At 37.9% G+C, this 22,371-nt stretch overlaps 1 protein-coding gene across 1 annotated transcript; it reads right to left on the minus strand.

The window, feature by feature from the left end:
• LOC109229708 (probable 1-deoxy-D-xylulose-5-phosphate synthase, chloroplastic) lies at positions 2,642–20,427 on the minus strand. Its single transcript, XM_019395243.1, has 10 exons — positions 20,020–20,427; positions 18,190–18,309; positions 17,944–18,108; positions 17,003–17,153; positions 16,220–16,488; positions 14,893–15,175; positions 13,437–13,723; positions 3,895–4,173; positions 3,333–3,617; positions 2,642–2,984 (listed from the first exon to the last, which is right to left on the minus strand). The coding sequence occupies exons 1-10, from the start codon at positions 20,155–20,157 to the stop codon at positions 2,835–2,837; spliced, it is 2,127 nt and encodes a 708-aa protein (XP_019250788.1). The 5' UTR covers positions 20,158–20,427; the 3' UTR covers positions 2,642–2,834.

Here is a 22,371-nt window from a genome sequence, read left to right on the forward strand (position 1 = left end):
AAGAATTCGCTGAAAATCTCTCCCGATATCAATTGTAGTGTAAATTATATTCATGAAAGGCTGAGAAAGAAGAGCTAACTCCAAGGAGCAGAAGATAAGAAAATTGTTAGTCATCGTAAAAACACGGCCTATTTAAACTTTATTTTTATTTTATAGTAAATGAAATAAAAATAAATACAGAAAGAATATAGCATGGACAAACCGACAAAGGAAATGTTCGATCACATGAACCATCTTTTTGTCTCTCACAGACCAAACATTCTCCTACATCTGTTCTAAACTCACGCATGTTTTACTATTCAAATGAGTAGGTGACAGATCAACTCACAATATTGTGTGCTTTAAAAGATGTTAATGAGATTACATAAATACGCATACATATATACTCATTTCACCTTTTTTAGTTATGGTACTTTTAGTCAGTTATGTTATATGACATATTGGCTCTTTCCAATATTATTTTACGTTCAATATAAATATTTGGTCGTATTTGTTTTTCAAGAAGGAAGAGGTGAACTGAAACTATTATTCAGCCCTAGTCCACGGTAAAAAATACTGACCGGTGATTTATTTTTTTTGAAAACAAATTAAACATATGAACAGAAAATTAGGGTTTGAAATATATATTGAAAGGCTCAAGATCAATAAAAGAATATGGGGAAGTGCAAAAAAAAAAGGGGGGTTTAGAAATAATGTGAATAAGATACAGAAAGTAAAATGAATTAATAAAAAGGTAATCCAAATCTTGCATTTGTTCATGCATAAACGTCATGATTTGATCCTTAGAACTGAAAAAGAAGTAAGTACACTTACTGCATGTGATTTGTTGTTTCTGATCCTTCATGTGGTTGGTTAGTTTTATTACTTTATTGGCAAAATACATACGCTCCTCTTAAAACTTAGTTCGAAAATTTTGGTTGTACAATATACCCTTCTTCGTGTTTGAAGTGAAGAAAATACCACCTCAAATGTTAAAAAAAAAAAAACGATAACAAATAAAGGCGCATAAAAATTTAAAAGAAAAGTGGATTTGCTAATATGTATTTCATTTGGAATACTTTGGAATTTTTTTAGTTACAATAAATAAATAAATAAAAAATAAAAAATGAAAGATGTGCCCCCTAGGCCTTTCTCCTTCTTCTGCCCCCTCTCCTTCTATTTCTTCCCCATGTCCATGTTTGTTGATTTTAGTGATTAATTAGTGTTATAAAAATATATGTACGGAAAATGAAACATCATGAATAAACAAAAAAACGAAAAAGAATAACAAATCAAAATTTAAATAATTTTCGATGTGGCACGTGTGTAATACACTTCACATTGTGAGACTTATATTATAATTTCAGGTGGTATTTATTTTGCTTCAAACAAAATAGGATGGTAAATAAACGCTCGTAAAATTTTCCGAACAAGTTTATTGGGGAACACATGTATTTTGCCTTACTTTATTAGGTAAGGAAAAACATACCATGACATGGAATTATAATAATCTGTTGCCTATTCCTTGCTTTTATGCATGTGACATGAGTAATCAAGGAGAAGTAGTCAGTGTCAGATATGCAAAAATGGAGTCAATCAAATAAAGAGGGTTCTCCAACAAAATTCATTTGAATAATCTTGTCCCTTTGTTTTATGTAAATGTAATGTAATGTTCGTTTGCTTTTCTACCAGTCATATTTTTATGTCAGATTTTTTTCCTCAATTCTCATTTGAGCTACTTCTTTCGTTATTTCCCATCTCTTATAACTACTACATATATACATAAATAGATTGTAAGATATAGAAATCTCTCTTTTCTCTGTGAATGGTAATTTGGATGATACTTGTGTTTGAAAAATTAAATTTTGGTTATAGGTACTGGATGTACTTTAGGGGTAATTTTTTAATTATAGAAGTTTAACGGGAAAAAAGTTTCTCCACCTAAGTACATGAGAAAGGAAAAATGGAAAAAGAAAATCATAAAAATGGAATGTGCAAATTACACAAAAAGATAATAAAGTTGCATGAGTAATGTAAAGCAAGAGAAGCCCAATAAGGACAAAAGAACCTTTGATAACTCGATATGTTTGGATCAATAACAATTTTAACAAATCAGAGTGTTTGATGAAATTTTTGAATATTAATATTAGTAATAATGCAGGGTAAGGTTGCGTGCATAGATCCTTGTGGTCCGGTCCTTCTCCAGACTCGTGCATAGTGGAAACTTAGTGCACTGAGTACTTTTAATAATAATGTTTATATGTTAATTCGAGTACGTAATATAAAATTAAGCATTAAAAGTAACTACTAAGAAAAATGACTTATGTTCGTAAGAGAGGAAAGTTATTTATTTTCCCCGTTGATGGAAAATGTCTGCGTAAAGCTAGGAGGTTTGGGTTGTAGTAACCTTATGAGCTATCCCATTTTGACAGCTCTAATATTTACCAGAGTTATGATACTTTGGAAATCTTTTAGTTACAAAAATTCTTTACATGTATTAACTTTCATTACTTCACTTATACAGGCAGTAGCTTCATCAATTTTCTTTTCTTTTCTTCTTTTTCCATCTTTACCTGGCATTACAGAAATACCAGCAAATTATACCTCTTTAAATAACTAGTGATTTGTCAATAAAACTTCAAGAGATGAGGGGTTTTGGAGCTGGGATGAAAAGGGGTCACATTTTCTTTCTATGGCACATTGTTGCATCCATTTTCAGAAATAGAGACTCTATTTTTCTTGTCACAAAACTTTTTCATGTTCTGTTTATATTCTGTATTTTTCCTTCTACACTTCATAACATGGTATGAGAGCGCCTTAGATATTTACACTTTACAACAACAAAGGAATACAATTTAACACATCAAGAGAAGAGCTTCACGATTACGGCCAAGCAGACTCAATGCAGTTGCAGCTATGTGATTTCCAGTTAACCCTGCAACAGCAAGCTGCTCCGTTGGTGATGCTTGCTCGATGTAGTTGTCAGGCAAAGTGATTGGCCGCCACTAAGAACAGAAAGAAGTTTAAGCTTTAATCTCAGACCACATAGTAACATATGAAATAACATTTATAGATGATATAGAGGAAAACATGAAGTTTGAGAATAAACTCAAAGTAAAAGATGTTCATTTAGATTCAGTAATGCGGAATGAGTGAGCTTGGAAAGGAGGGGAGTGGGGGGAAGGACATATTTAATATCTTAGCATTCCACGAAATATTAGTAACTCACGAGTCAGAAGAGTTACCGGAAAACAGATCATACTTCCACTGTTGAAATGTTTCTTAGTGTTTCTATCAAAGAAAATTTGTAGCTATCATATAAGAAATTGATTCAGAAAAGATATAAAATCTACCTTAATTCCTGCATCAAGCTGCCCATCAAGTGAGATGAACTGTGCAACATGTGAAGCAAATCCTCCTATAGAGCCTTCCTCGACTGTAACTAGAAAGGAATGGTTTTTGCATAAGTGTCTAAGTAGCTTTATGTCAAGGGGCTTGCAGAACCTTGCATCAGCGACAGTCACTTCAACACCAAGCTTCGAAAGAAGAGATTGAGCTCTAAGACAATTTTGCACCATGGAACCATAGCCAAGTAAAGCAATATCTTTACCCTCTGTAAGTATTCTCCCTTTGCCAACCTGCTCCTCGATCACCAAATAAGAAGTGTATAAATGCAATATTCAAGCAAGGTGGACTGAATCTCTAACTAATTAAATTCAAATACGAAGGGCTATTTTGATTGTTTCATGTAGACTGATCATGTTATCCAAACAAGTGATTGTCGGATAAACTACTTAAATATGTCACATAACTTAAAGTAATAGTATATGGTTAACAATGCATACCAAACCTGCTCTAAACTATTTTGTTATGAACGAGTCAGAACTTTTCTAGATGTCTTTGACGAAATATTACCTCAATGGGAATTCCACAATCAGAGGAATGGTCCGTCACTGAAAGGGCGCCGCGAGGGTAGCGGAAGCAAACTGGCCGGTCATCAATAAGGGCAGCAGTTGCAACCATATGAGAAAGCTCAACTTCATCAGAAGGAGCCATCACAATCATGTTTGGCAAACAGGACATAAATGCTATATCAAACGCCCCACATTGTGTAGGACCATCAGATCCTACTAATCCAGCACTTGTAATAATAAAACGCACAGGAACCTTCTGCCGATCTACATCATGGATGACCTAAGGATGCCAGTAAAACATGAAGAAAACTTTAGAAAATTATAGTTTATCTTAACACTCTGGTGCTAAAATTGAAAACATTTCTTCGGTACAACATATAAAAGAGTCGTCAATTAATTGTGCCTGGACAAAATTGAAGTTGGAAGCTATCAAAATGTAGACAAGTAAAGAACAGAATTAATTTTACCAGATACCAGCCACCGATTCATCGCGGAAAGTGGAAATCTTGATTTAATTACATGTTATTCACTGTATATTGAAAAACAAGCTCAATATTACCAAATATCAGTAGACCAATTTATTGCAAACATTGGAAATCTTAACTTATTTGCATGTTAATACGGTGTTGTTTATCGATAAACAAGCTTAAATTTAACGATCCAGTCGGTCGTTTTGAGTATTTTAGCCTCGTTCCCCTGTTTCTTAACTCCTCTATGTTATATTGTGGTTATGTGACTTGCCGGGATGGTTGGTTTAGTTCCGGGTGAGTTTCGGAGTGGTTGGGACTAAAAGTTGGAAGCTTAAGTTGAAAGAGTTGACCGGAGTTTGACTTTTGTGTAGACGACTCCGGAATGGAGTTTTGATGGTTCCGATAGCTTCGTATGGTGATTTTGGACTTAGAGGTATGTCCGGAGTTGATTTGGATGTCCGTAGGTCGTTTTGGCTTGAATTGGTGAAAGTTGGAAAGTTAAAAGGTTTGGAAGGTAGAGAAGTTTGACCGAGAGTTGACTTTATTGATGTCTGGTACGGATTTCGGCTCCGGAAGTTGGAATAGGGCCGTTGTGTCATTTATGACTTGTGTGCAAAATTTGAGGTCATTTGGAGTTGGTTTGGTATGTTTCCGCATTAGTTTTAGAAGTTGAAAGTTAGTTCGTTAGGCTTGAATCGATGTGTAATTCGTGGTTTTGGTGTTGTTTGATGTGATTTGAGGCTTCAACCGAGTTCGTATCGTGTTTTAGGACTTGTTGGTATGTTCGGACGGGGTCCCGAGGGCCCCGGGCTTGTTTCGGATTGGGTTTAGACCATTTGTTCATGTATTGAGATTGCTGGTTTTTTGTGCTTCTGGTTTCCTTCACTGTGTTCGCCAAGGTTCAGCCGCGATCGCGTAGGGTCCTTGTCAGCAGATGGTAATTGCTCTTCGCGGTCGCATAAATGAGGACGCGTTTGTGGAAGGTTGGAATGTTGTGCACTGCGTACGCGGGTAATGTATCGCGATCGCGTAGGAGGGGAGATTGTGTTGAGGCATGTGTTGTTCATCGCGTTCGCGTGGAGTAGTCCGCGATCGCGAAGCCTTGGAATGTTCTGCCATCGCGTTCGCGTCTGTAGTCACGCGATCGCGTAGTGTCTTTTGTGAGCTGACGAAGCTTGTTCTCCGCGATCGCGAGGGAATTTCCGCGATCGCGTAGAGTAATCACTGGGTAGCAGATATTTAATTCCAAATCGAGGGTTAGAGTACCATTTTCATATTTTTAGTTGTAGAGCTCAGTTTTGGGCGATTTTGGAAGGGATTTTCAAGGAGTAGATCGGGATAAGTGTTTTTGACTCGGATTTGATTGTTATACATGAATCCATCATTGTTTTTATCATTTAATTAGTGTTTTGAGTTGGAAAAAATTGGGGAATTTTGTGAAAACTTCCTAAGCTATAATTTGAGGATTTGAAGGTTGATTTGACGTCAGAATTGAATAATTTTAGTATGGTTAGACTCGTTATTTAATGGGTGTTTGAATTTTGTAAGATTGGTCCGGTTTCGAGATGCGGGCCCGGGGTTGACTTTTTGAGTTGACTTTTTGATTTTCTTTAAAGATTGCAACTTTATTATCCGGAATAGTTTCCTATGGTTTGTATTTATGGCATAAAGTTATTTGGCTAGATTCGAGCCGTTCGGAGTTGGATATTCGCAGAAAAGGCTTATAGTGGTTAAGTTAGCTTGTTTGATGTAAGTATCTTGCCTAACTTTGTGTGGGGAACTACCCCTTAGGATTTGGGTTGATTGTGCTATTTATGATACGCGAAAGCCGTGTACGCAAGGTAACGAGTGGGTACACGGGCTATATGTGGTATTTGACCGGTTTAGGCTATTGGACTCTTTAGCCTTTAATTGAATTGTCATAGCATGTTATAATTTTCATTGTTAGTCTACACTCACATGCCTTATTTGACATTGTTAACTCTTGTTCCACCTTTTACTTGTTATTTGCTCTTATATGCTTTAGTTGAAGTTATTGTCTTCCTTGTTGCCTATTACTTCTTTAATTGTTGAATTGTTTACTCGAATTTGTTGTTTGCATGGAATAGCTTCTTGTTGAGTTATTGGTGTTGAAGTTGTAAAAAGCCATGATCACATTGAGGCAAAGCTGTAAATTATTAAAATACCATTCTTATTGAGCTATTCACTCTCAGTTTGCTATTGTTGAGACTCTTGTACACCAGTTGAGCCATGGACTATTTGTTGAGGAAACATTGGTATTGTTGATTCTTTTTGCAAGTTGTGGCATATGGGCACTTGTGGTGCGAGTTATGATTATATTATGATATTAATGCGCATGCGGCGGTATAAGGATAGGGGTTAATGTGCATGCGGCTGCGTAAAGTGGGATTTATGTGCATGTTGCTAGTAAGGGAATTACTTGAAGCCACGCAGCGACATAAGGTGGGCTAAAGTGCGTGTAGCTATTTCAGGAAAACTGTCTAAATGTAATGCTCACGCGGCGGTATAAGGAAAGATTGTGATTGTGATTGTGATTGTGAAATGAGATTACAAGACGGTAACTCGATCGTGATTCTTGTTGTTATCTCTCATTTACCTCACTTGTATTTGTCCGCATTGTTTTCTTGATGTTCTTACTATGTGTTTCTTCCTCATTGCATTTTTTGCTTTAAGTTGTAGTCTATCTTGTTGTATTTCTTTATTGCCTCATTTTTCTTGTGTCCATTCTTAATCTGTATTATACTTGTTTAACTTCTTTTTCTTATCCTAGTAGGTGTCTTGACCTGACCCCGTCACTACTCTACCGAGGTTAGGCTTGATACTTACTGGGTACTGTTATGGTGTACTCATACTACGCTTCTGCACATCTTTTTGTGCAGATCCAGGTACCTCATATCAGGCTAGGTATCAGTGATTTGGCTATTCATCCCGGAGACTTCAAGGTATACCTGTCCGACGTTTGCAGGCATCGGAGTGACCCTCTGCCCTTGTTTTTCTATTGCATACTCTTTATTTAGACAGTGATGTATTAGAGATGTTTCAATATATTCATGTAGAGCTTATGACTCAGTCTCACCAGATTTTGGGAGTTATTGCAAGCAGTATTTGTTGAAGTTCTTTTATGATAGCTAGTTGGTTTAAATTGAAGTTCTATTATTATTTTCACTATTTCTCCATGCATGTTAGGCTTACCTAGTCTTAGAGATTAGGTTCCATCACCACATCCTTCGGTGGAAAATTGGGATCGTGACATTAAAATACATTCCTATCTTAGACCATTATTAAGTAGTTAGTCATGTATAGTGTCCCACATCGGGAAGAAGATACCTATTATTATATAATCACTGTATATAAATAGGGCATTGTACAACACTTTATAGAATGAATAAGATTTTTCTCTCGTGCTTTCTCACATGGTATCAGAGCAATCGTGAGAGATTTATCGCTGTGCATAAGTTCCAGTGACTCCGGAAAGAGAAATCAGTCAACCAGAAGTCTTTTTCCAGCAAACACAGGTCTGCCGCAAGTAAAAAGCAGTGTTGTGCAAAAACCAACACCACCAGAAAGTAGATCAGAGCTCGGCGACCAACCCACAAAAAATTCTCCGGCAGAAAGGGACGCACGCGCCCCCACGCGCCGACGGAAGAATTTCTCCGACGAAGCTCCGACGCCCACGCGCCGGCGCGTGAGGCAGTTTCCGGCCAGAATTTGGAAAAACTTCTCCAGGACAGTGTCTTCTCCTTGCAAATCCGAGCATACCCATCCAATTTAAATCAAATTCCGACCACTTTTATATTTTTTCCGGCGTGAACAGTAATTTCCCGGCATGAACAGTAATTCCCAGAAAATTTCTGCTTTTTCGGCGCAACATTATAAAGACATTCGTATCAGAAGCCTTTAACTCACAATCCGTTGGATCCAATTCATTGAATCCAATCCAGATTGTGTCTTTACCGAATTATATTGAGTTCCTTCAGTACAAAGCATGTAAACAGACATCTTCAGGGATAGCTTCTGTTATTCAAACAGATAGTAGCGTGACTTGTGTCTCCCAAACTTCAACCTCTGAGTCTTGGGTCATTGATTCAGGTGCATCTGATCATATTTCTGGTAACAAATCTCTTTTCACTACTATTTCATATTCTCAATCTCTTCCAACAGTCACAGTGGCCAACGGATCTCAAACTATGGCAATTGCAATAGGTCAAGCAAGTCCACTTCCTTCCTTACCTTTAGATTCAGTTCTTTATGTTCCCGGTAGTTCTTTTAATCTCATAGTCGTTAGTCGCTTAGCCAAATCACTTGAATGCTCTGTTTTATTTCTTGATGACCTTGTTTTTATACAGGAACGCAGTACAGGGAGAATCATTGGTACTGGACGTGAATCAGATGGACTTTACTACCTTATCCTTGCAAAATCACATGGATTCACATCTTGTCTTCCTTCAACAACTTGTCCTGTTACCGATTCACCAAATTTATTACATAACCGGCTGGGACATCCCAGTTTGTCAAAACTTCAGAAAATGGTACTTGGTCTATCTCACTTGTCCACTCTAGAGTGTGAGTCATGTCAGCTCGGTAAGCATACCCGCTCCCATTTCCCACGGCGTCTTGATAATCGAGCAGAGTCACCTTTTACTTTAGTCTATTTAGAAGTTTGGGATCCTAATTAGGTCAGTTCTACCTTGGGATTCCGCTACTTTGTCAGTTTCATTGATGATTATTCCAGGTGCACTTGGATATTTTTGATGAAAATCGATCTGAGTTGTTTTCTATTTTCCAGACCTTCCACGCTGAAATTCAAAATCAATTTGGGGTTTCTATCCGCACATTTCATAGTGATAATGCCCTAGAGTATTTGTCTTCCCCATTTCAGCAGTTTATGAACTCTCATGGGATTATTCATCAAACATCTTGTCCGTACACATCTCAACAAAATGGGGTAGCTGAAAGAAAGAATAGACATCTTATTGAAACTGGTCGTACCCTACTCATACAATCTCATGTTCCGTTGCGTTTTTGGGGGGATGCAGTTCCTACATCTTGCTATCTTATTAATCGTATGCCATCTTCAGCTATCCAGAATCAAGTTCCATTCTCTGTCCTGTTTCCCCACCTACCTTTGTTCTCTCTTCCACCCTGTGTCTTTGGAAGCACGTGTTTTGTCATAACCTTACTCCAGGAAAAGATAAGTTAGCTCTTCGTGCTGTTAAGTGCGTATTTCTAGGTTACTCGAGAACACAAAAGGGGTATTGATGCTATTCTCCTGACCTCCAGCGGTACCTTATGTTACCTTCTTTGAAACCTAATCATATTTCACAGGTCCAGGTAATCACTAGATATTTCTGAGGTGCTACCAGTTTCATCTTTTGGAGATTCAATCACTATCTCCCATTCATCTTCCTCTACAACTCCAGCTCCACCACCAACAGCTCCAATTGCAGCTCCACCACCTATAGCTCCACCTAACAGCTTCAGTTGCAGCTCCACCACATATAGCTCCAGTTCCACCACCTAGTCCAGCTCAACCTTCTGCAGCTCCACCACTCTTGACTTATCATCGTCGTCCACGTCCAGCATCAGGCCCAGGTGATTCACGTCCTGCATCAGATTATGCACCTACTGCGGACTTGTCTCCTCTTGGTAAACCAATTGCACTCCGCAAAGGTGTACGATCCACACTTAATCCTAATCCCCATTATGTTGGTCTAAGTTATCATCGTCTGTCATCACCTCATTCTGCTTTTATATCATCTTTGTCCACTGTTTCTATCCCTAAATCTACAGGTGAGCACTATCTTATCCAGGATGGTGACATGCTATGATTGACGAGATATCCGCTTTACATACGAGTGGCACTTGGGAGCTTGTTCCTCTTCCTTCAGGTAAGTCTACCGTTAGTTGTCGTTGGGTTTATGCAGCCAAAGTCGGCTCGGATGGCCAAGTTGATCGGCTTAAGGCTCATCTTGTTGCAAAAGGATACACTAGTGACACTTCCTCTCCCGTGGCTAAAGTAGCATCTGTTCGTCTCTTTTTGTCCATGGCTGTTGTACGCCATTGGCCTCTTTATCAGTTAGACATTAAGAATGCTTTTCTCCACGGTGATCTTGAGGAAAAAGTTTATATGGAGCAACCACCTAGTTTTGTTGCTCAGGGGGAGTCTAGTGGTCTTGTATGCCGGTTGCACAGATCACTATATGGTTTGAAACAGTCCCCTCGAGCTTGGTTTGGTAAGTTTAGCACACTTATTCAGGAGTTCGGCATAACTCGTAGTGAAGCTGATCACTCTGTGTTTTATCAGCATTCTGCTCCTACTCTGTGTATTTATCTGGTGGTTTATGTTGATGATATTGTTATTACTGGCAATGATCAGGGTGGTATTACTAATCTAAAGCAGCATCTCTTTCAGCACTTCCAGACTAAGGATCTGGGCAGATTGAAGTATTTTCTAGGTATTGAGGTCACTCAGTCTAGCTCAGGTATTGTTATTTCACAGCGGAAGTATGCCTTAGACATTCTTGAGGAGACTGGAATGATGGGCTGCAAACCTGTTGACACTCCTATGGATCCGAATGCTAAGCTTCTGCCCGGACAGGGGGAGCCTCTTAGAGATCCTATGAGATATAGGAGGTTGGTTGGGAAATTGAATTACCTCACAGTGACTAGACCTGACATTTCTTTTCCGGTGAGTGTTGTAAGTCGGTTTATGGATTCTCCCTGTGATAGTCACTAGGATGCAGTTGTTCGCATTCTTCGGTATATAAAGTCAGCTCCAGGCAAAGGATTACTATTCGAGGATCGAGGCCACGAGCACATTGTTGGGCACACAGATGCTGATTGGGCAGGATTACCTTCATATAGACGTTCTACGTCTGGATATTGTGTTCAACTAGGAGGTAATTTGGTCTCTTCGAAGAGCAAGAAACAGAATGTAGTAGCTTGATCTAGCGCCGAAGCCGAATATCGGGCCATGGCTATGGCAACGTGTGAGCTAGTTTGGGTCAAGCAGTTGCTCAAGGAGTTGAAGTTTGGAGAAATCAGCAAGATGGAACTGGTGTGTGATAATCAAGTTGCTCTTCATATTGCGTCAAATCCAGTGTCCCATGAGAGGACTAAACACATTGAGATCGACTGTCACTTTGTCAGAGTATCTGGGAGATATTGTTACAAAGTTTGTGAAGTCGAATGATTAGCTAGCAGATATTTTCACTAAGTCTCTTACTGGTTCTCGTATTAGTTACATCTGTAACAACTAACAAGCTCAGTCCATTTGATTTATATGCACCGGCTTGAGGGGGAGTGTTAAGTAGTTAGTCATGTATAGTGTCTCACATCGGGAAGTAGATACCTATTATTATAAAATTATTGTATATAAATAGGGCATTGTACAACACTTTAGAGAATGAATAAGATTTTTCTCCTGTTCTTTCTCACAAACATCAATGACACAAGTTATTGACCAAAAAATTCATCGACACATTGATCAGAATTACTTCAACAAATTGGTCCTTTTATTTTGTGCCCAACTGACATTCTCAAAGTTATTAAACCACTTCTTTCTTCATTTCTTCAATAGAAGTCCGATTACGATGCTTGTGAGAGAGAGCATCTACTTTCATAAGTTTGAACCAAGTTAGACATTTTGTTGTCCATATTTTTTGTTTTCTTCTTTGTTTTTTCCTCAGGATAAGCACCACTCTACCTTTTCTTTTGAGTAAGATAAATTAAGCACCACTGTACCTGCATTCTATTTTTTCTAATCGTACATGTATTCTTCTTCCTTCAAACAATTATTTGACCTAAAACAACATATGGGAATTCCAAGCAAGTACAAGATTTCAGACTCACTGGCGAAGCTGAAAAGCGACCTTCCACTGTTATAACAATGAAGTTACTCTCGGGATGTACTTCAAATACTAAGGAACATGATCTATGGAAGTCAAAGATGCTAGACAAAAATAACACAATAGATCTGATAGAGAAAAGGGAAACTAAACTAATCCTATTTTTATATTTTCAGGACTTTTTTTATAACCGTTGTATCGGCAGCTTGCATGCACCTCAACTACTTTCACGTGGTATTTGCTGCCTCTCACCAGCACAATTACCGCGTAACTCTGTCCATCAAGGCTTGGACAGATGGGAAGAAATCACCTAGTGTTTTTGCCTCCGTTGGGATTTGAACCTGAGGCCTTATGGTTCTCAACCCACTTCATTGACCAATAGGCCACACCCTTGGGTGCTAAATGTCCAGGACTTTGGTTGCGTTTGTTTGAGTTTTTGGTAAACTTGCAACCACAACAAAATTGCAGAAGCACCTTAGATTATATTCAATTGCTCATTTCTTGATCTCCAATTGAATGCTTAAGTCAGATAAACAGATGGACCGAAAGAGAAATAGAAGGGAAAATGCAACTACCAATTCTTTTGCCTTTTTAAGGCTCATCGTATGAACCTTAATGCAACCACCATTATGAAATCTAAGTACTGCTTATAGTAAAGAAATGTTAACTCTTCCCAGAAGAGGGCATAAACAACCCCTTCAGTATGATATATGGTACTTCTACATACATGTTTGAGTTAAACCTTTTCCTATGGACTATCTTGTTAGTAGCACTTATTTAATACTCCTCTTTCTCTTTTAATAATAGGAAGCGTTAAGTAACATACAAAAATTAAATCACAACGTCTATGAGACTATGACACAATCCCTAAACTTACAATTCAATGAGTTTAATCCGCTGAACAAAATTCTAGAACCAACTCTTTAGTGTGTTTGGGGTATCCATTGATCCTTTACTAGCTACAGCTAAAAAGTGCAGATCCAAATGAAAGTGATAGGTGGTTGTTGATGCATAAGACCCTTCCTCTTATTTCATGGGAGGCAGGAACGGAACCAAGTCATTTATTAAGACATTTGCACTAGCTGCCTTGTGTATTTTCTTATCCTTTCTGAGTGTGCTAGTTCTCTTTTTTTTTTTTTTCTGTGTGTGTGTGTGTGTGTGTGTGTGTGAGAGAGAGAGAGAGAGAGAGAGAGAGAGAGAGAGACCTGGTCATAGGCTCTTTGCAGAAAAGCTGAAGGAATAATGCAGAATGGCTTCAGCCCTCCACGTGCCAATCCAGCTGAAAATGTCACAGCATGTTGTTCGGCCATTCCAACATCAAAGAACTTCTCTGCAAAGACATTCTTCAGCAAGTGAAATGATGGCTCCATTCCCATGCCTGCATGAACAGCTACAATATCTTTGTGTCTCTCTGCCTCTGATATCAAGGCCTCTACAAAGCAATCACTATATGTACGAGTACCACAACGTATAGTATCTGAGCTAGATCCACCTGCTTTGACCATAAAAAGGTGAACCATTAGTAGCACTTATAGTAATAACACACAGATGTATCATCCACCGAGTTTCAAATGGTGCACCACTAGCCCTCAGGGATTTCTTGCTTATCAAAAATAAAAAATAACACATAGCTGCTATTCAGAATAAGTTTGCTTCTACATTTTCAACATTTCTCAAAGTTCCTTCTGAAAGCTATCAGCTTCCCATTCTGACCTTCTTCCCGGCCAGAAACAAATTGCAACGAATCCTTTTTTTTTTGTTTTTGTTTTTGGTGATAACAGTAGTGTCCGAGCCAGCTTGTGTGCCACCTCGATTATTCCACCGGGTACCTGCTACCTCCTACCATCTCGGGTACCGGGTAATTCTGCCCACCAAGGTTTAGGCAGATGGAAAGAAATCACCAAGTGTTTGTTTTCTTGTCTCTGCTGAGATTTGAACCCTAGTCTCCAAGGTTTGCACCCACTTCATTGACTACTAGGAGACCCCTTGAGTGCTAGATTACAACAAATCATTTACGCCCAAATTTTGATTTTTCTATGAACTTCGTTCAGGAAAAACTTATTGGAGCCTTGGAGGCCAAGGTAGCGCAGCTAGTAGCCACAGCAATTAAGTGTTATATCATCCCCTCACAGTACTTGCATACACTTTCAAATAAATGGAAAGGCAGAAATTCAAATTACTTTTGATAGGAAAAAAGGTCGGCTTGAGATGTGGAGATAGGGTAAGATCTTACGTGACCTTTACTAGAAATCTACTTTGAAATTGATCTAAACATGGAAGAGAATCAGGATTTTATTCAACCATTATTTGGAACAACTATTGATCCAAATTAATTTTTAAAAAGCTAGACGGAAAGATGTCTTTCAAATTATATAGTATTAAAATAATGTAATACAATATAATTGATGAATATGATATTTGTATAAGCATCTAAAGCCATAAAGAGTGAAATATGCATGTTGAACTTCCTTTTAAGAGCACACCCAACTTTGGATTGAGCTTGCTCCGAGTCCCCTTGAAGCAACCTCAGTCTAAAGCTAAGCTCCTCTTGGATCAAAGTTTATCCATTTCCAACTATGGACGAGATTGTATCAATTTTGCTACCACTAAATCTGCATTAGTGTGAAAGAAAGGAAAAAGGATAGGAGATCAGGATTAGACCTTCCATTATTTTATTTGTGACGGCATTCATTTGATTGTCTCCTACTTTTAGCTCTTCCTTGGTTATAACATGAACTAAAACAGGACCCATTGAATCCAAAGATGCCACTTCATTCAGAACACATACTAGGTCTTCAATGTTGTGTCCATCAACAGGACCAATATAGTAAAGGCCAAGCTCTTCAAAGAGGGTTGATCCTGGTGGGCCAATCATACCACGTGCATACTCATCAATCTTGGCTGCCCATTCATGCATGCCTTTCCCAAATTTCTTAGTTAATCCCTGTAAAAGCAGCGGATATCGAGATTATGATAATACTAGAAATAAACCACATACCACTATAACTTTATCCGAGATAACAAAAATTACTCACTATCTACAACCAGTATAGTAACATATGTCCAACAGACTCTTCCACACGTAAGTATCTGCTATGAGTGTAACCACATGGTTACGTCCAGTTTTGTTGCTAAGTTTTAGTGTATTTTCGAAACATCCGCATGAAATACACACGCCTTTCACTGTTTGACATGGATGCGTAAAAACAAATGAAGAGTCCATGTAACATTGCAATAAACAGAACTATAAGGACAACATGTTAACCACCAACAAAATTTTCTCAATGAATTAACATTAATTATGTTTCAATATCGACAATCAAGAAAAAAAAATTATGTTTCAATATCATCTCATTAATATACTGCACATAAATAGCTGGCACAAGTGCCCAAAATACCACCAGACACTTGCTGAAAGGTCTTTCACAACATGACCTTGAAGACAATTTATGTGCAAAAACAAACTCAAAACCAATTACCATTTCTGAGGCTTTTTGATAAGTGAGAGCAAATTCCTTAATTTACAGTGAAAGAAAAGGGAAAATGAAAAATGAAGAGAATATTCCCGATAAATCGGTAAGTCAATATACTACCATAAACTCTCAGATTCACTGGCAAAGAGGTGCAAGATTGACCTCAGTGAAGTGTAGAACTACTAAAACAAAACAGAGGTGGAATCGAAGAAATATTCTGTAGATTTTGTGGGTTCAACTGATGCATAACTTGACGGACTGAACCTAAATACCTTAACTGCAAGCCACAGTAAGTTTATCTGCTCTCTTCATGAAAATTAAGTTCGAGGAAGAAAGCAGAATATAAAGCTTTTGCATGTTCTTATTTTTTGATTTCTTCTTTGTGGTGCTTGAGAAAGGCATAATACTTGTGCAACATGTATAGCAAATTAGGATTTTGCATTTGGACCAACTTTTTTTTTATTTAATGTCGGTAGGGGTATTTTGTTACTTATGTAAATATAACAGGGATATACCTTAGCAAGTTCTCTAAACCTACGGAACAATTTACTTGACTGAAGTTTGCTGAGAGTACTAGACAAAGCATTAATAGGTGTCTTAGAAGCCTCCTCAAGCTTTGGGTGTAAAGAATGCTGACTATCATTTAATATCACAATCATATTTGAGTCCAAATAGCCCGCATTGCTCATTGCCTCATAAACTTGGCCAGCCATAGTTGTTTCATTGTTGATAACTGCCACTATACGATCATGCTTCCCCTTAAAATCGCGGGCAACAGCCATTCCTGTTCAAGGTGACACTCCAGTCTAAGTATCTATAATACATGATTGATGAATATTAGACAAATCAAAGCTGGACAACAACAACTACTACTACTACGCCTCACAAACAAGTTGGTGTCGGCTATATGAATCCCCACTTCTTTCTTCAAGCTCAATTCATATCATCGTCATATCAAAATAAAATAGAAGTGGAAGTGAAAAGGAGTTGAATATAGTAGTACTACTAATAACAATAATAATAATAATAATATCAGAAATTCTCTAACAAGTTTAAAAATTATTCCCAACTGGACACCTATATGGATCTTTTTCTGAATCAAAACTGGACAACTTTTTGAATTTTTGATGGATTTAGGCGGGCAACTTTTATGCAGTAATTTGTAACAAGAATTAAATTTTAAAACAAGAACTTCTTATAGTAACCTTCAGTGGTCAGGAATTTCCATAAAATAATTGAAGAAGCAAAAGAAAGATATTCTTAGCTGGGAAAGGGAAAAGTAGAAGCATGGACACTACCAAGTCCAGCAGATATGCTATTGCACCCATGCCCTGCTGCGAAGGGGTCAAATTCGCTCTTAAAATCTGGTGGTGACACAGGATGACCATTTGGTTCTCCAAGTGTTTGCATCATTGGCCTCCTTCCAGTGAGAAGTTTATGCGCATATGTCTGTCCAAAATGTCAAAATACAAACTTTTTTACCATGAGAAAACTTTCTCAAATTGGAACCTAAACAATGCTTTATGCAGGTTGAAATATAGGGATTCGCACTGCAGGGATTAGTAATACATGGATGGTAATGCAACTTTTATTAGGCGTTTGGTTCTTTGTACTAAAAATGGGATTAAAAGGGTGCTGATGATGGGCTTGAGGAAAAGACAGAGTAATTTTTGTCCTTTTGTGTTTAATCCATGTATTATTATCCCATGCTATGTTAGGTCACCACCAACAACAACAACAACCCAGTAAAATCCCACAGGTGGGGTCTGGAGAGGGTAGAGTGTACGCCGACCTTACCCCTACCCCGAGGGAGTAAAGAGGTTGTTTCCGGTAGACCCACTGCTCAAGAAGACGATAAGAAAATAATAAACCAGTTGGTGTTTTAAATTTTACTAAGATTAACTATGCAAGATTCAGAATACAAACCAAATGCTGGAAAAGCAATACCAAATTTTATACCATGATTATTTCATCTTATATCTCAAACCAAATGAGTCCTAAGTGTGGGAGTTGCATAGCTTCCTAGCTTCACATGTTATTTTAGAAATTGCAGATACTATAATTAAAAATTATATCAAACTAAGTTCAATCCGCATAATACTATAGACCTAAAACCCTAATCAATATAGGTTCTCAGCCATTAATATTCAGCAGAAAAAGGGAGTGTTGGGGGGGGGGGGGGGGGGGGTTGTAGCAATTATGATGCACCGTTTCTGGTATATTACCAAGTGGATCTTACTTGTTCAGCTACATCCCACAATATTTTGTCCACAGGGGCATGAAATACATGGTGAATAGCAACAGTCAGCTCCACCACAGCGAGACTGGATCTGGAAGGTTTTTGAGCTTTTGCAATGATAAAGGATAATTCTGATCGAACTTCATTAGCTAGTTGTTTCAGTTCCTGCATCAAGTTGGTCGTAGTCAGCCAATATGGCTTCTTGACTTTCAAGGCTCAGATGAGGACAATTTGTAATAATTTGACCTGAGTTGATAAATTCTTAAGGTTCATGGGACTTTCAATTGCATCAAGAATCGCTGATGTCTCATTTTCATCAGAGAAATCACTGTCATATGGTAAAGAATGTACTTCAGCAACATGATCCTGCAATAAGAAGAGTTGAAGACGACACAACAGTTACTCAAAAGCTTTTGGTATATGCACAAGCAATGACGTTGAATATTTAACTGCATATGCATGGTCAGATGAGTGTTCTATTGTGTTACATCAGTGTTAGAGTCTTAGAGACACGGATGAATTCTAATTGAGTCCTAGAAAGCGCAATACATGAAATGTAGAATAAAATACCTCTCCAAGAGTTATATTAAATAGGGGCAACAAGTGTGGGATGGCACGCTATATGTTTTTCTCTTTTTTGAAAACTGTTCTCAATACTGATATTGCGGGTACGAGAAGAGGCAGAGGGCGGCCTAAGAAGTATTGGGGCGAGGTGATCAGGCAGGACATGGCGCGACTTCAGATTTCCGAGGACATGGCTCTTGATAGGAACATGTGGAGGCCGAGCATTAGGGTGGTAGGCTAGGGGGTAGTCGAGAGTTCTTCCCTCTTTGTACCGGGTAGTCTGATAGAGTTTTGTTTAGGTTTGTTAGCGGTCTATGTTGTGTTCACATTGTTGTTTTGCATAGTTTTGTGTTATTGTCCTTTAACTTATTCGTTGTTGTTATTTTCTTTCTAGCATCTTTTGTTGTTACATGCCTTTTCTTTTGTTTCTTTTCTGATATTATTGTCTCTCCTGTTGAGCCGAGAGTCTCCCGGAAACAGCCTCTCTACCCTTTTCGGGGTAGGGATAAGGTCTGCGTTCACTCTACTCTCCCCAAAACCCACCAGTGGGATTTATACTGGGTATGTTGTTGTTGTTGTTGTTCTCAATACTGATATAGTAAAAGCATGCCACCGAACAAGATTCTATGCTCTTCTTCCTGACTACTCTCACCAACCACTTTAGTCTATACTGGCATCCAACCACGATATCCATTGCTTCACTAGACAAAGTATTCATCCTCATTCTTATTGACAGGCGGTCTACCAGCTCCTAACAGTTAGCTGCATTTACTATAGTAGCCTCATAATGCTTACTTCAAAAGTGTTCTCATAAGTAACTACTATGTATATATGCTACGCAAAGAAGGATAACCCTCTTGAATCACAGGACAAGGTACATTTAGCCCGAGGCTAGGGCCAACAACTAGAAATATAGGTAGAACAAGGACGTGTAGATGCATTCGCATTCCAAGACCAAATTCTGACCATGAACACCAACTTGTTACACTACCATTTTCTATCAAATGCTAAATGATACTCCTATTCATGATAAAATAGAGATCCCAATAAAAACAGCAACAAGATTGCAACTGCTACCTCATGGATAATGTGTATCAAATGCTTAGCTAATTAGAACTACATCACAACTTACCTGGCCTAAAAATCCACTATGATCTCTTCTTCCTCACAAGCTACACTCTTGTTAAGCTGAACCTCAGAGCAAAAAGCTAAAAGAACTAAGAAAATTCCATATCTATTACAGAAGGATTTTCCTAGTCAATATAGCCCCTATTTGTATAGAAGATTGGGCGTCTTTTGTAGAGAATCATGTTCTGATGTAAATTCTCTACTTTTTGGTATACTTCTTGTATACCGGAGTTCTCTCCCTTTTGATTAATATAATTTACCTTATAAAAAAAAAAAGGATTTTCCTAGTCAACTAATTCAACAATTTCCAAACTAACTAAAAGTACATGAACAGAATAACTCGACACCACATCTCAAATGATAAAAAGGGAAATAAAAAAGTACCTTTGAGTGAAGACTCAATCTTGAATATCCAATTCTGGAAAGAAAATTCACAGAATCCGTTTCAGGGGAAAGTAACTTTGAATTTCCATGGAAATGAGGGCAGATACCAAATGGGTACTGAGCAGTAACAGCTACCATGAAGAAAAAAACAATCCAATTCGGCAAAAAAAAAAACACTGAGAAAAGTGAAGAATAAATCAACAGTTTATGAAAAATTTGGAAGATACGGACGGGGATTGTTAAAGAAGGAGGAGTTTTGGAGTGTGAGATTCACAGGCTGCTAAAAATCAACCGGAAAATGGCGCAAAATAGGACAACTGGACAAGCAGAGTGAGCATTTCTTGAAATCTTGTGATGGTGAAGGATAAGCATATGGGTCGAAGTATCGCCTTTGTTTACTATACGTATTTTATCGGGATTTTTACACCTTCTTTAATTTTTTTGAGAAATAAAGGGTTTAGTTATGTGGTTTTATTGTTACAAAACAAATTAAAGATAATAATAATTTCATTAAGTTAGAGTGATTATTTAAGTTTTTTTACTTAAGCAAAAATTTTATTGAATTGAGCGACCAACAAGTTTATAATAAAACTAAGAGGCTTCCAAATAAAAAAGAATGACATAATTTCTAGACTCTCTTGATAAGTAATAAGCATCTTAATTTTTTTGAGTCTTAATCCAAGTCAAAAAAATATTAAGATCTCTCTTTAACACACACAAAAAAGAAAATGTCAATCGTATAAAAGCATTCCAAACTCTATTTAATTTTCGCTCAAGGAGTTATAAAAAAGCATAATCTTCACCGGACCTTCGAACCATTTTTCAGCCATGCCATGCTTCCATTCATTTTAAATTTAAAAGCTTTAAATAACACATAAGTAGAAGAATATTTTTACCATTTCATACAAACTCGTTTCTCGTGAATACTCTAAATTATGATGTTTATGAGACTTTATATATGTCATCCACGTTTATAAATGTGATTTTAGATTCTTACTGGTATTCATATCTCGTGTTGTACGAAAAATATTAAATATGATTTTTCATAAAAAAATATTACTTGAAAAATACGATACACACAAAAAAGCATGTAAATGATATTATTTTATGAACAGTAAATGCATTAACTATCTATACATTCAAGTATATCCAAATTCTACTATTCTTTTTTGAATTATAATTTTATAATTTAAGTAAGAAATTAAAAAAAAATCAGGATAAAGTTTGCATTTAAAATATTTATCATTTTTTTGTTTTCTTCATAAAAGTTTGGGAGAGGATGGTGGAGATGAGGGTGCGACGTAGTGTTACTATTTTCGAGAACCAGTTCGGATTTCTGCAGGGACGGTCTACTACAGAAGCCATTCACCTTGTGAGGAGATTGGTGGAACAGTATAGGGAGAGGAAGAAGGACTTGCATTTGGTATTCATCGACCCAGAGAAGGCATATGAAAAAGTCCCGCGAGAGGTCCAATGGAGATGTATGAAGGCTAGCGGTGTCCCAGTGGCGTACATTAGGCCGATTAAGGACATGTACGAGGGAGCGAAGACCCGGGTGAGGACTGCGGGAGGAGACTCGGATCATTTCTAGTGGAGATGGGGTTACATCAGGGATCGGCTCTTATCCCGTTTTTGTTTGCCTTAGCATTAGATGTGCTGAGGCGTAACATACAATGGGAGGTGACATGGTGCATGCTATTTGCTGATGACATAGTCTTGATTGACAAGACGCGAGGTGGAATTAATGTTAAGTTGGAAGTTTGGAGACAAATGCTACATTCTAAAGGTTTCAAGTTGAGTAGGTCAAAAACTGAGTACTTGGAGTGCAAGCTCAGTGAGGGGATGCATGAAGAAGAAATGGAAGTGAGGATTGGTACTCATGTTATCCATAAGAGAGATAGTTTCAAGTATCTTGGGTCTATTATTCAAGGCAACGGGGAGATTGACGTGGATGTTACTCATCATATTAGAGCGAGGTGGATGAGATGGAGGCTCGCCTCGGGAGTTTTGTGTGATAAGAATGTGCTACCTGGACTTAAGGGTAAGTTCTATAAAGTGGTGGTTAGACCGACTATGTTGTATGGAGTTGAGTGTTGGCCCTTCAAGAAGTCCCATGTCCAAAAGATGAAAGTAGCTGAAATGAAAATATTGAGATGGATGTGTAGGTATACTAGGAAAGACATGATTAAGAATGAAGTTATTAGGGACAAGGTAGGAGTGGCATCTGTGGAGGACAAGTTGCGGGAATCGAGGCTAAGATGGTTCGGCCATGTGAAGAGGAGAGACATAGATGCTCCGGTGAGGAGGTGTGATAGGTTGTCCATGGCGAGTCTGAGGAAGGGAAGGAGTAGG

Source organism: Nicotiana attenuata, chromosome 1 (genome assembly GCF_001879085.1).
Source record: "Nicotiana attenuata strain UT chromosome 1, NIATTr2, whole genome shotgun sequence".
Taxonomy (NCBI): Eukaryota; Viridiplantae; Streptophyta; class Magnoliopsida; order Solanales; family Solanaceae; genus Nicotiana; species Nicotiana attenuata.